This window comes from Lygodium microphyllum, chromosome 1, assembly GCF_053477565.2.
Source record: "Lygodium microphyllum isolate KBCC chromosome 1, Lygodium_microphyllum_v1.1.10, whole genome shotgun sequence".
NCBI lineage: Eukaryota > Viridiplantae > Streptophyta > Polypodiopsida > Schizaeales > Lygodiaceae > Lygodium > Lygodium microphyllum.
Genome location: NC_141135.1, coordinates 59991478 through 60005058, shown reverse-complemented (window position 1 = coordinate 60005058; position 13581 = coordinate 59991478). Strand labels below are relative to the sequence as shown.

At 43.8% G+C, this 13581-nt stretch overlaps 1 protein-coding gene across 5 annotated transcripts in view; it reads right to left on the bottom strand.

The window, feature by feature from the left end:
* The window catches only part of EMB3136 (Ribosomal protein L10 family protein), a 38968-nt gene extending 26044 nt beyond the window's left edge, over positions 1–12924 (bottom strand). For 3 of the 5 annotated variants that reach the window (XM_087677282.1, XM_087677302.1, XM_087677285.1), the window contains exon 1: positions 12084–12924. In XM_087677282.1, the coding sequence (XP_087533408.1) occupies positions 12096–12827 (732 nt within the window). In that variant the 5' untranslated portion in view covers positions 12828–12924 and the 3' untranslated portion in view covers positions 12084–12095. Of the gene's footprint in view, positions 1–10851; positions 10867–11861; positions 11877–12083 lie in introns of those variants that run through there. The other 2 variants (XM_087677295.1, XM_087677291.1) reach the window with 2 other exon arrangements.
* Positions 12925–13581: the final 657 nt, after the last annotated feature.

Genomic DNA, 13581 nt, shown 5'->3' with positions numbered 1-13581 from the left:
TAAAGCATATAGTATAATGGTGAATCTTGCCGGAATTCCTAATTCGTGTATCTACCCAAATTTTAAGTGGAAAACATCTATTTAGTGCTAAGGTAACACCATAGAACATTGCCTTCAAAAATCAAACAAAGAACTTAGAATCATGATCACAAATGATCCTCTTGGGCAATTCATGTTTCCTAGAGATCTATTTTAAATGTTTATACCTGAGCGTTTCTGAAATGTCTAAATTAGACTTCAAAAAAAAACCTATCCTAAAAAATATATTAGACATTTCGAAATCAATATTTACCATGCATCCATTTGACAAGCTAAAAGGATACTAGCATTGATTGTGTGAACTTTTATTTGAGTTGTAATCCATATGTATGTATATATTGTGTTAAGCTAAAACACACTTTACACCTAATTAGCATTTTTAAACAACCCCAAAACACACTTAATTAATGAAAAATGCAAATTTGGTGCGTGGCTTGAGAGAGTTTCAATGGTCCCCCAAAACCCTAATTTTTTGGGACACCCTTCAACATCTATAAATAGACAAGCTGCCCACCATTCAACCTTATACTTTTGTGCAAGTATCTCACTCTACTGTGCAAATTTTAGCTACCATCAGCCACCTACCATCTATTGCCCAACCATCACCGATTGCAGCACATCACTATCCAACCCTAGACGGCCTGTTTTCAGCCATAACCTTGCTGTTTGGAGGTCGCCATCTGCCGCATCATCATAGCACCCGATCAGCCTATGTTTTCAGCGATTATGACATTCGGCATGTCTAACGATCCATCTCCTTTATCTCCGCCAAGCCTTGTATCAAATTTGTATAACCCTTTTGAGTCATATGAGCCAAAACCCTCTCTTGTTTCTTCTTTTGTTGTGCAGGATCAAATGATTTTCAATATGTTAACTTTAATAGAGAAGACTCTCGAAGCAGACACCCTTCATCAAGTATATCTCTATCATCTATTTCAATTGAGTAAGTAGACCACACTTCTCAACTTCCTCCCATTCCACCACTACCTTCTCCACATTCCGATCTATTCACATCTTCATTCCAAAATCTTGGATTACATTCCACTTCCGCTCAAAGCACACTAGGGGTTGGATCTTCCATCTCTGCTACTAACACTTTCTCTTTCTCCATCCCACCATCTTGTCAGAAGTGGTGCAGCAATGGAAGCGTAAACATAAGCTGTAATAAACTGCTGAAACACAAGACAAAAGAGAAAGAAAAAGAAAGAACACAATACAAATGAGAACTTAGATGTATGCTCCGGAAATGGAATCCATATACCAAGACATGAGACAGTACAAAAGCAATGTGAGTCACTGGCTGTGGAGGCACTGGCACATACTCCCTCTCCCCAAGAACTGTCAAGTGATGAATGAATGTGGAGAAGGGAGCCTGAGAATATATGGGCCAAATAAATGCCAAAAATATGACTGGTCGGCCTGCATTAAATGCTGGCCGACTCATTGCAAATAATGCCAAAACACAATAAATGCTGGCAAATAAAATGCCTAAAATATATTTGTGCCCAACCTGCTGTACCACATGTACAGACTCAACCATGAACTGACTAATCTGCTAACACCCTCTCTCCGATCATGGGTGATCTGATACAATACAAAATACAATGATAATGTCACATCATAGTACATACAACAATGTCCATCACAGTAGAACCATGGATACCTAAGTAGTGGATACGCAAGCCACCACCAAGATGCCTCGGAGAGAACCTGATGTTGATGTCGATCGTACCAGCTCCTAAAGATAAAGAAGATCATAGCAGCTCTCAATGTTTGTCAACAATGCCTCTGATATAGCACACGTGACCATCCTATCACCAATGCCGCAGCGCATAAATGACCATGGATTCCCCTTCTTTGGCCAAACCGCCAAAGTGTCCCCTCATGTGAGCTCTAGACGAAACCCACCCGCTCTCTGTCACGTAACCAGGCCATCATGAACTTGGATGTCAGTCCCAACTCCAAGATTTGAACCTGCCAGACTTCGGTCAATGCGTCAAGGACGTCCCTCGTTGGATCCTGTGCATCTATATAGAAATATAGATGAGGCACAGCTGCCCTATCTCACCACCCTCACACTCCCTCTCTCGCACTTGAGAATCATGAGGGATGACCTCATCACCACCACTAGAAAGCAGCTAAGGAAAGGACCACCAAGCCCTTCCCACGATCCGAAGAAGAGGATCCGTTCCGCGCCTTGGACTTCACCTTGGCCGGGGGAGCTAAGTCGGAATCTGAGGTAGATGATGACTCGTCGGAGGAGTCCGCATCCCACTTCGTCTTCTACTCCTTTTTCTTCTTGGAAACCGCTAACTCTTTGCAATCCTTCCGTAAATGACCCTTCTTGCCACAAAGGTAACACTAGGCCTTCAATGTCCATCTTCAAGCCCCTCTCTGAAGCTGCAAGAGCCTCACTTGACCCTCCATAATATGACACAAGCCTCCCCTGAAACTGGCCTGTTCACTGGGAAGGGCGGTAGTGTACAACCAACATATGTATATGCTTTCACCCAATTAACAGTCGCCCACTTTACCTGAGCTTAAAGACACAGAATCAAGAAGAAATACAGGAAGCTAGAATGCTCCTGTTGCCACACAGACACCCTGTTGGCCCCTAAGTTAGGCGCCCCTTGCGGTATTTCTTTATTTTTAAAAAGGAGAAAGTACAATGGGCTGTCTCTCACCTATTCTGGGTGAAATTTGACAGCATAACAATACAATTACTGACCCAAATCAAGTTGACCAGGAGGGGAAACTCTGCCCAAGTCTGAAACTTCTGGTTGGAGTGCAGAATTGACCATTTCAGTCTGCTGTAATTACTGGTTCAGACCTGTTCTGAGACCTGTTTACAACTCATATTGTTCCCTGTACTGTTCAGCCCACTGTAATTACTGGTTCAGACCTGTTCTGAAACCTGTTTCAGCTCATATTGATCCCTGTATTGTTCTCCAACATCTGTGCCAAATGCCCCTTGATTCTGGCATCAATTGGGCTCTGAATTAACCTCTGACAGTCCAAAATCTGTACTGATTTAGTGCTGTTTCAGACACTTGCTTGGTGAGGTTACCACCCTCACCTGTCCCTGCTGGGACAGCAAACAACTGCTCCTGTTCCTGGAAAAAGGAGGCTCTTGCCTCATGCAAAAACAGCATATTCCCACACAGCTGTACCTGAATCAGAGGAAAGGCCCTTGATTTTGCAGCATAACCATACTGTCAGGGAGAGAGAGAGAGAGAGAGAGAGAGAGTAGGAAGCAAGCTCAGCCCTCTGTGCATCATAGACACGGTAGGCCAGCTCTCAAGAGCTCTCCATCTGCAGCTGTTCATCACAAATGAGCCCCTCTTTGCCCAAAAATTGCACGCCAGCCCTCTTTAAAAGAGGTAAGTGCACACATTTGTGCCAAGTGGCAGCACTGAAAGATATTTTCCGTTCCAACCTTCTGGTCTAAAATTCTCCATGCTCGGTGCAGAATTTGACCTCGGCACAGACCAGAGGATTGATCCTCATGCAAAAACAAAGATAATGACGCGAACAGATTCTGGGATCCAAAAATAGTAACTCCCTAAATTTTAGGAGTTGCTTCCATTGCATCCCACTAGTCTTCTGACCATCTTTGCAGACTAGGGCTATATCCAAATTTGTAATGTAGCTCAACTGAAAGTGAATTTCCACTGATGACCCCACATGGACTAATCTCTTGAAGATTTGTCCATCTTCACCTTGAACTAGTCTCTTCCAGGCTAGTTCTTCAACACACTTGTCCATATACACTTTCACAAGTCTCTTCCAGGCTTGTCAATCTACAGTGCCATGAGTCTCTTCCAAACTTGTATTGGACCTTAATTGTCCAGTCTTGACTCACTAGACATTCCTGTCCGTTTCACATACTGGCCATGCAACTCAGGCGTTTAGATTTCAAGAGGGTTCCTTCCAAAAAGGACCAAATAAAATATGTAATAAAGAAATCAACAAAAAGATAATAGTTGTCACAGTCTTGTGACATCCCCTGTAGTCGCAAAGTCACCTCATGCTCAAGTAGCATCGAGGATATATGAAGAAAACTAACAAGAGTCGTAGATGTCTCCGCCCGTAAAGCATTCGCCACTCCATCAAACTCCTGAGGAAGCTTGTAGAGTACCGTACCAACAAGATGTGCCTTTGATAGGGCAGACTGCATAGTGCGAAGCTGGTCCTAGAGTTGGGTAACTCAAAGTAGGAATGATTGGATCGTATCTTTGGATTCAAACTTCAGTTGATGGAGTTGGCCATAGAGAGTAACGGCCCTCATGGTGAAAGGAGCATCGTACATCAACTACAACTTCGACCATATGTCTGAAGCTGTCTTGCAAGAGGTGACTGTCGGTAGGACTTCTTTGGAAATACACTGAAGTAAGGCCGAATAAGCACAGGCATCATCTGAATCCCATGGAAGCACTGCCTCCTCATGGTTGTCTTCATCAAAATCAAATAGAACAAGAGAAGGCTGTTGAGGACGTGCCATAGCTCCACCAACCACGTACCATAACCGCTTCTGGATAAACCAGGCCTTCATCACTGCACTCCACATGTAATAATCACGGCCATGGAGCTTGTCATCAGTGGAGTGCATGGAGGAGCCATCTGTAGAGGATTTAGAAAAGAAGTAGAGAAAAGAAGGGATTTGGAGAGGGAACACAGCCAAAACACGAGCACACACTGCAAAAAGCAAGAGTTCACATACAGGGTAACCCAAAATTTGATCAAAATAAGACAAACGCTGCTGTAAAAAGTCAAGAAATCAGTCAAAAACTGCCAAAAACAGCAAAAACGGCATGAGAAAGCAAGCACCCAGCCAAGAGGAGATGCAAAGGCACCAAAATGCAAGCTGAAACAAACACGCAAGCTGTACAAATGTTGATGTCAACTAAAAACATAGGAGCAGCCGCCTAATCAACAAGGGTGAAAATAGTCCTGAAATCAGCAAGAAAACACAGCAGAAACACAAATCCTAAAATCTAATACCATGTCAAAAGTGGTGCAGCAATGGAAGCGTAAACATAAGCTGTAATAAACTGCTAAAACACAAGACAAAAGAGAAAGGGAAAGAAAGAACACAATACAGATGAGAACTCAGATGTATGCTCCGGAAATGGAATCCATATACCAAGACATGAGACAGTACAGAAGCAATGAGACTCCAAGGTCACCAACTGTGGAGGCACTGGCACATGCTCCCTCTCCCCAAGAACTGTCAGGTGATGAATGAATGTGGAGGAGGGAGCCTGAGAATATATAGGCCAAATAAATGCCAAAAATATGATTGGTCCGCCAGCGTTAAATGCTGGCCGACTAGCTGCAAATAATGCCAAAACACAATAAATGCTAGCAAATAAAATGCCTAAAATATCTCTGTGCCCAGCCTGCTGTACCACATGTACAGACTCAACCATGAACTGACTAATCTGCTAACACATCTACCTACCCTCCATTCACTTCACATCTTGGTACATTGTTAGGAGGAATGCCACCTTTAATATTGTACCTTCCACATACCCCCATTTTACCACATCCTTCCACTCTAGGACAATTGTGATGGGCATCCACTCACTACCCTCGGACACTCACAAACCCCCCACACGACCTTTCAGACACAAGGATATCCATCCTTTACTTATGGACTATCGCCACACATCCCTTGGGTCACTCCTACACAAGGATTTCCATCCACTACTCCTCGTGTCCCTATCCCTCCACCATGGGCTCCACAAGCAGTTACCATAACCATATCCAACCCACCCTTACCCACATGTGGATCCACTATGCACACTTCTCATATGCATGGTGGGCACTCTGGGATTACTTCCCAAGTATACTCCACTCCATCTCCTTATCCTCCCTATCCACCCTACCCCCATTACACATCTTCTCCATCTCCTAGCACTACCACTCCTATTGCAAAGGCCAAAAATGCATTCACGGGCAAGACACATTTTAACAGGTCAAATTTCACCACTTGGTCGAACTTCATACAACAAGTGCTCAAATCGCAAGGACTTTGGCACCTCGTCGTTGGTACCGATGCAGACCCTCGATTAGCTCACTTGATCACATCCATCAATGGAGAGCCGCAATGCCACAACCAATGTTGAGTTGCTTCCTAAGTTCTGCTCTCGATTACAACATTTTCCCCACATCTGAGCATTATCTCATTGGCCGCTATACGACTCGAGATCGCACTTGACGTATTAATCTCAATTTTGTATCGAGCACATTATCTCACTACCTCAATTGCCGACCTTCTACGAGTTCGAGTGTCAATTCTTGAGTTGCGAGAGGCTGCATCATTAAGTCCACAAGAAGTCCACACACATCCATTCACAAGGGCCAGGGTTGGTTGCCTCTTCTTCGGGAGGAAAACCAACAATGGCAAGAACTCGCAAGATGCGAAGGCAAGCCAAAACAAGGATGACACCACTTCCTTCGATGGAAACAAAGGGACATGACCCCCTTGGCAGCAAATTCCTAAGAAAAATAGATTTTATACACACTGCCAAAGGTTCTACGATGTGGACAAGTGTCGTACCAAGGCCCAAGGTCTTCCTCCTAGAAAACCACACACTGTTGCAACTGCCTCCACCCCGACTGGCCCAATCAAGTGGGGCTACCCCTCCCACTGCTACACCATCTACTCCATCTGCCCTAGCGGCTACTAGATATGTGGCACACGAACCACCTCATCAACTTATCTCCTTCACTACTCTTGAAGAATTGACTAATTGGTCTGCAAGTGACTCACCTATTACACTTTACGCATCCATTCCTAGGACATCCACTAGACCTTCTAGGACCACTTTCCCACCTCGCCGTACACAATCGTGGCCATACACTTAGCCTTCCTCTTTTTAGACTTCCGCTGCATATTTGCATACTCATTGCATTACACTTAGCTTTGCTTTCTTTTATTTCATTTTCAGTTCTGTTTTTTGAAGCATCTCACTATTCACATCTATGCTTGCAGATTTTGATCTCTTTTGCAAGGTTTTGTATTTCAATGTAGGACTAACATGTAGGCTTGCACCAATCCTTCCTGAGCTAGAGACAAGAGATACATATCATTATTGTCATGGTTCCATCTACTTGGAGTTTGCTCTTCTATGAGCATGTAGACTTTCTCTCCTACAGTGGATCATGCAACATCTCTCTTGATGCTATCATGGCGGTGACTTCTATCCGTACTCTTCCAGTAGGGATCCTTCATCATCTTCCTCCACATGGTTCTCAACACCACATGAAGATCAACATCCTTGGGCTCCTCTTCCTTCTTCAGCATCGACATCCAAGTTGAGAGAAGGTTCCTACCCTTCTTGGTATTCTACAAGTTTCGACACTTGTCTTCGACATCGGCCTTCCACTCCCCTTGTTGTACCTTCACCTATGCATAGCATGATTTCATCATCTTTATACTAGGACACTTGGATTAGTGAACAAATTCTCCACGAGGGATACTGGCCAAGTGACACCTGCTACATGAGCATTCTTCAACATGTAGCATACTATGCATTCCATTGTGCAAATCACCACTAGACGGATCCTAAGTTGTTTTCACCGGCGGATTACACTACCATTCTTATTCACATGAGACTTCACCTTTCCCTCATCATCAACATTCTCGAGTGGTTGGGTAAGCTTATATTGTTTTGTGATGTGCCTTGGGTATACCATCCCTACTTGCTTCTTCTAGACCCATATTACTTAATTAGACACCACCACCCCTAAAATACACTTTTCACCCAAAAAAAAAGGTTCAACGTGCTTCCATCCACCTTTGTAGGGCTTGGTAGGCCACTGGGCAAACAATGAGCATCCTCTATTCGATGCCTTGTCCTCTCTAGGGTGACTACTTAGACTCCACCATTGCCTCTATAATCTTGGTAGGCCATTGGGCAACCGGCGTGCACCCTTTGTCCAATGCCCTGCTGGCTGCTTTAGGGTGGGACACCTTGGGATAAACATTGTCGCCCTTCCCTTTCAGGCTCAATTTTGGGCCTGAGAGAAGGTGTTGAGATAAAACACATTTTACACCTCATTAGCATTTTCAAACAACCAAAAAATACACTTAATTGATGAAAAATGCAAATTCAATGTGCAGTTTGAGAGAGTTTTAATGGTCCCCCAAAACCCTAATTTTTCGGGACACCCTTCAACATATACAAATATACAGGCTGCCCCCTATTCAACCTTATCCTTTTGTGCAGGTTTCTTACTCTACCGTGCAAATTTCAGCCCAACCACCTACCATCTGCTCACTAATCATCATTGAATGCAACCTATCACTATCTAGCCCTAGACGGCCTGCTTTCAACCATCACTTTGCTATTTGGAGATCTCCATCTACTGCAGTATCATAGCAGCTGATCAATCTGCGTTTTCAGCATCTAATGCTCTCTCTCCCACCAAGTGACTGCTGCACTATCTACGTTTTTGGTATCCAACAAGCCGTCTACAGTAGCAAACACATCTCCTGTTGTTGCCTCAGTTCCCTAACACTCTGGTGATGATTGTTGGTGTTTCCTACACTCCGACTGGTGGTCACTGTACTTGGGATCCGTCTTCGATGGATGTCACTCTCCGACACTACATTGCTTTGTCCTTAGGCATTCTATAAACTCTTACATTCATTTACATCATTCATTCACTTCAAAGTTTCTTCTCTCTGTGTTTGAGTTTGAAGTTTTTTGTGTTTTGCATTTATAAGTCTTGTGTTTCAATCTTAGTCATACATGTTGTGTTTCCTTAGTGCAAACCCTAGCATATCTTTACATATTAATGGCTTCTTCTACAATTAAACTTGATATTGATCATGGATAATCGACCACAATGCATGTGCATATTCATGTTATGTTGAAAATACACCTGTATTGTTAGAATCATGAGCCGTGATCCATCCGAGTTTAGTACGATGTATGGAACATATTGTATGTGTATATAAAGTTTCATAGTTTTTTTCCCATCTTGAATAAAACCCATTTCTAATGTTTCACAAAACTTGTATGAAACCTAGAAGCCTATTGCATACTTTCCATTTTAGAATCCCTTGGCAACTATGATGTTACAAATGGAAATGAAGTCTTTCGAGCGAGTACCAAGGTGGCCTTTGATGTTAAGTAGAAGGAGAATGGGAGAGAGGATAATCACAAAGTCTCATTGATGCTCACGATGGGACCTATAGCCGTGCAATAACACAAGGGGAAAGGAAAGTGCAGCTCCTTGGAAGCCATGCATGGGTGATAACCTTTATCTCACAATGGTGCGCATTGCAAAACCGAGGGTCGTGTAAGCCTTTGCATCCGAAAGTAGGTTGGTAAAATCTATTGGAAATTAGAAGAGACAACTACTACTATGACATATGGGCTGCCTAAGAGTGGCTAAAAACACTAAAGACAGGTCTATGTAGGCTAAGAATCCCTTATCACCACATGTGCCTACAATAAGAACAAATATTACATAGACAAAACTATGGGTAAAGATTGTCGAAGCTTCAAAACCCCTTATTTGACTCAGACTAAGGCTCACTAGCAAGAAATGAACAAGGGAAAAGGCATAGAAACACGTGCTACAAATTCACAATTTTCCATATGTGAATATTTCAATGACTTGTTCACATATATCTACAGCTTAAGCCATAGTTACCTGGAACGGGGAACGGGAACGGGAGCGGGACCCCCTGGGACGGGGGGAACGTCCAAGGTGGGGGAACGGGAACGGGGGGGAACGGCACATATCTTAAGTGCCCCAAATATGCCCTGCATGATCAAGTTGCCCCAAAGAATGTCCCTCTAATTGCCCCAATACCCCTCAATGCTCCAAATTGACCCAAATGTCCCAAAATTGACCCGATTACCCCCACAGCTCCAAATTGCTCATGAATTGCCCCAATTATTCTAGTTTCCCTTGAAATTAGACAATATAAATGGATAATTACCTTGGAATTGAGAATAGGCTGAAATTTGATTGTGATTTGCAAGAGTTCATAATGCATCAAATTTGAGCTTTGCATGGACTCCCAATTGGCTTGTGGGTTGTCTTGACACTTTGAATATTCAAGAGAGAGAGAGAGAGAGAGAGAGAGAGAGAGAGAGATTAGTGTGTGCACATTAGGCAATGGAGATAGGTGAACATGTAGTAGAAGGAGTGTGATATAAGCAAAAAGAAAAAACGTGGAAAAATGTAAATTTTTGGTCAACAGGCCTGGAATGGCCATTCCAAACAGGGAACGGCAAGGAACGGCCCAGGGAACGGGAGGGAACGGCCCACGGAACGGCAGGGAACGTTCCCTGGCCGTTTCACCTCCTCCAAGGATCTGGAACACGTTAAACCGTTCCTATAGGCTGAAACGGCCGTTCCCTATTTCTATGGCTTAAGCTTCAAAAAAAGGCAATAAAAGGAATATTCATTGCCTACAGTTCAATCGGCAAAGGGTATAACTTACATTAATCTGTCACAAGCGAGGTTATTGTCAATAGAGACGTCTTCAATGAAAAAGCTGAAGTGCTATGGCTGGAGTGCAATAAACAGCCAAGTGTTGGCTTTGAAAATGTGATTGACACATTTTCACCATTGTTCTAATCAGCCTGTGAAATTGTTGAGCAACTTCCAGCTCACTCTCATGCTGAAAATAATTCAATTCAGCAGTCTATTATTGCTGATTTGCAGCCTTAGTCGCCAGCATTTGATCAACCTGGACATTATGATGCAAAGACCGAAGAGTGGATTCCTATCCAGGAAGCGACAACACCTACATGGCTATTAGATACATTGCAGGACAGCAAACAACCTCAATCCAGTTTCCTGAAGCACAAGACCAGCAACTCATGCAATAGGGACTTTTGTAGACTTTACATTATAGACCACCACATATAATGAACAGCAATTGTGTTAAAGATACATTGGATGATGAAAATTGGCTGGCTGCTATGAAGTAAAAGCTAGACAGAATTCATGACGATGCTAGTTGGAATTATGTGATCTGCCACAAGGTGAGCATGCCATAAGCACAAAGTGGGCTTTCAAGAAAAAGCATATTGTAGATGGTAGCATTGAACGATACAAGGCTCAATTAGTTGCAAAAGGGTGCGCTGAAAAGCAAGAGATTGAATGTGAAGAAACCTTTGCATCCACTTCACATATGGCAAACATGCACACAGTCATTGCCCTGACAGCACACTGTGGAAAGCATGTGCTTCAATTGAATGTTGGAACAGCCATTTTGAGAGAGGATTTGCTTGAGGTACATGTCACCCAACCACCTAGTTTTGCTCAAAAAGGTGAGGAAAGAAAAGTGAGTCACTTCCATAAGCACTTGTATACACATGGTGGAATTGGGTACTGGGTTTAGGACAGGCAACTTCTCAGTTCGCATGACATTACACAAAAATAGCACGATCTAGCAAAAATGGCCCATTAGATGTGACAATCTAAGACTGATAATCACCCACCTTGGAACATTAAACATGTATCTCATTAACACAAGCATGTCTTGTCAAAACCTTCTGTCCCGACAGGCTTGCCTTGAGGTATGTGACATTACACCATAGTTTTTCAGAACCTTGTAAACCCCTAACTGACTAAGCATGTTGTGGGCAAAGAATGAGAAGTCTATTTGTGTGTTATCTCAAGCACTCCTTTCATTAAGCCGTTTCTTCAATAAACTTGTGAGAGCTTCTATAATGGCAATGTTAATAACCACTTCTTTACGTGGATGCACTTTCAGGAAAGGAGATTGAAGAGCTTCGCCCAGTACTTTAAAGGCTAGAGAAACGCAGCAATGCAGCTTACACAACGAGAGCTGGTAGGATATCCTATCGCATTAAGTAAGAAGTCAGAGTTCACAATCAATATTCTCATCGGCATAAGGCTGAGGCTAACCTTAAGAACCAGCAACAAATTATAATTAACATATGACACACTCAAACCATCAAAGGTTGTTGCACAGCTGCAATAATTCATATTTTGTGCCTTGACAATTACTGACTCGTACGCATTACAAAAATCTCTTGGGGACTTACCCACGATGAGATTCAAGCAGGAGGGGCGCTGCCAGCTTGTTCCTCCAATTTCTGGACGTATGCCTTCAGTGTGAGCACAAGATCACGGGAAGGCGCTTGCAGCACGCCGATAAGACTAGATGCAGGGCTCTGCAGGCTGCCAAGGAGCTTGGCATAGATCTCTTCCCTAGAAGGCATGGTTTCCAGAACCTTGAACTCCTCAGGGGCGAAGAATTTCCCCTCGAAAACAGCGCCCGTGAAGTCGTTCTTATCGAGTTTGAGCTCCTTCTGCATATCTCGGTATGGTTTCAAGGCGGCCGGGATCTCTTCGGTCTTGACGAACATCCAGGCATTCATCCCTTTCAGACAGGGCTTCAGAGCCTCCCATTTCGTGCCTTCGATGGCCTTAGCCACAAGTGTGTTCTTGGCAACGCTGATTTTTACAGTTTCCGGCAATCTCCTCCTCAAGTCCTGCATTTGCTTGACCGTGAGGCCTGCGTATTTGATGCCTGCGACGAGGTAGGAGTCTTCCAGCTGTTCTTTCACTTTCTCGATCGTGGCCTCTTTCTTCTTGCGACTGATGGCCATGTCTACTCTCAAGGAGAAAGAAGACGAGGTGGAAGAAGGCGGGCAGCTGGGCGCCGGGAATGAAGAAGAGGAGGAAGAAGAGCCAAGGAAGGACGAGCGCGGGAAGAGCGCCTGTGAGTCGGATTGAGAGAGGAGGTAGGGGTGGGCTGTTGGAGCCGCCATGGTCATCATAGGCATAGCTCTCAGGAAGATAAGGTTCAAACAGAACCTTGGCAGTTTGGAGAGCGAGATGGATAGCCTTTGCTTAACATGGTTTGCATGTCTTTGTGGCTCCTAGGCCCAATGTGTTCCCTCGGGAGGGTCATTTTGGGCATCCTAATAGCCTTTCACAACTTTCAATTGACGTTTCTCCTCCTAGGGACTAGTAAGACGCATGCAATCAATTTTCCTTCATGCGAGTTGTCAAAGGGAAAGTAGAAGTTGCTCAGAGCCATGTCACATTGGGGATTGGAGGGGTTCTTCACACACTCCTACACCTGTGATCATGCCACAAAGCCACGAGCGTGAGAGGAGCAAATGGATTTTAATAGTGTTCCCTCAAGTCACTAGTGCTATTGACACCATGTTCAACCTTTGTTTTAGCAAAGGGTGTAATAGGATGAGTGCGGTTTTCGATTGCCCCACTAACCCCAACAATATGTGGTGTGACCTAATGCAAGTGAGGTTAACAAAACCCCACTCTCCCTACTCACATTGGGTGCGACACATCCCTTACATGGTTTACATGTTTCTGTAGCTGCCTAAAGCCACTATGTTCCTTTTGGGAGGGTGAATTTTTGGCCTCCTTTTGGATAGCCTTTTGCAGCGTTCATTAAAGTTTCTCTTTCGAGGGAAACTAGTAAGACATGTAATCGAGTGTAGTTACTGCAATTGTTCAAGGGGAAGGTGAGTTGCCTTATATTGTTGAAAAGCAAGGACCCATGATATATTC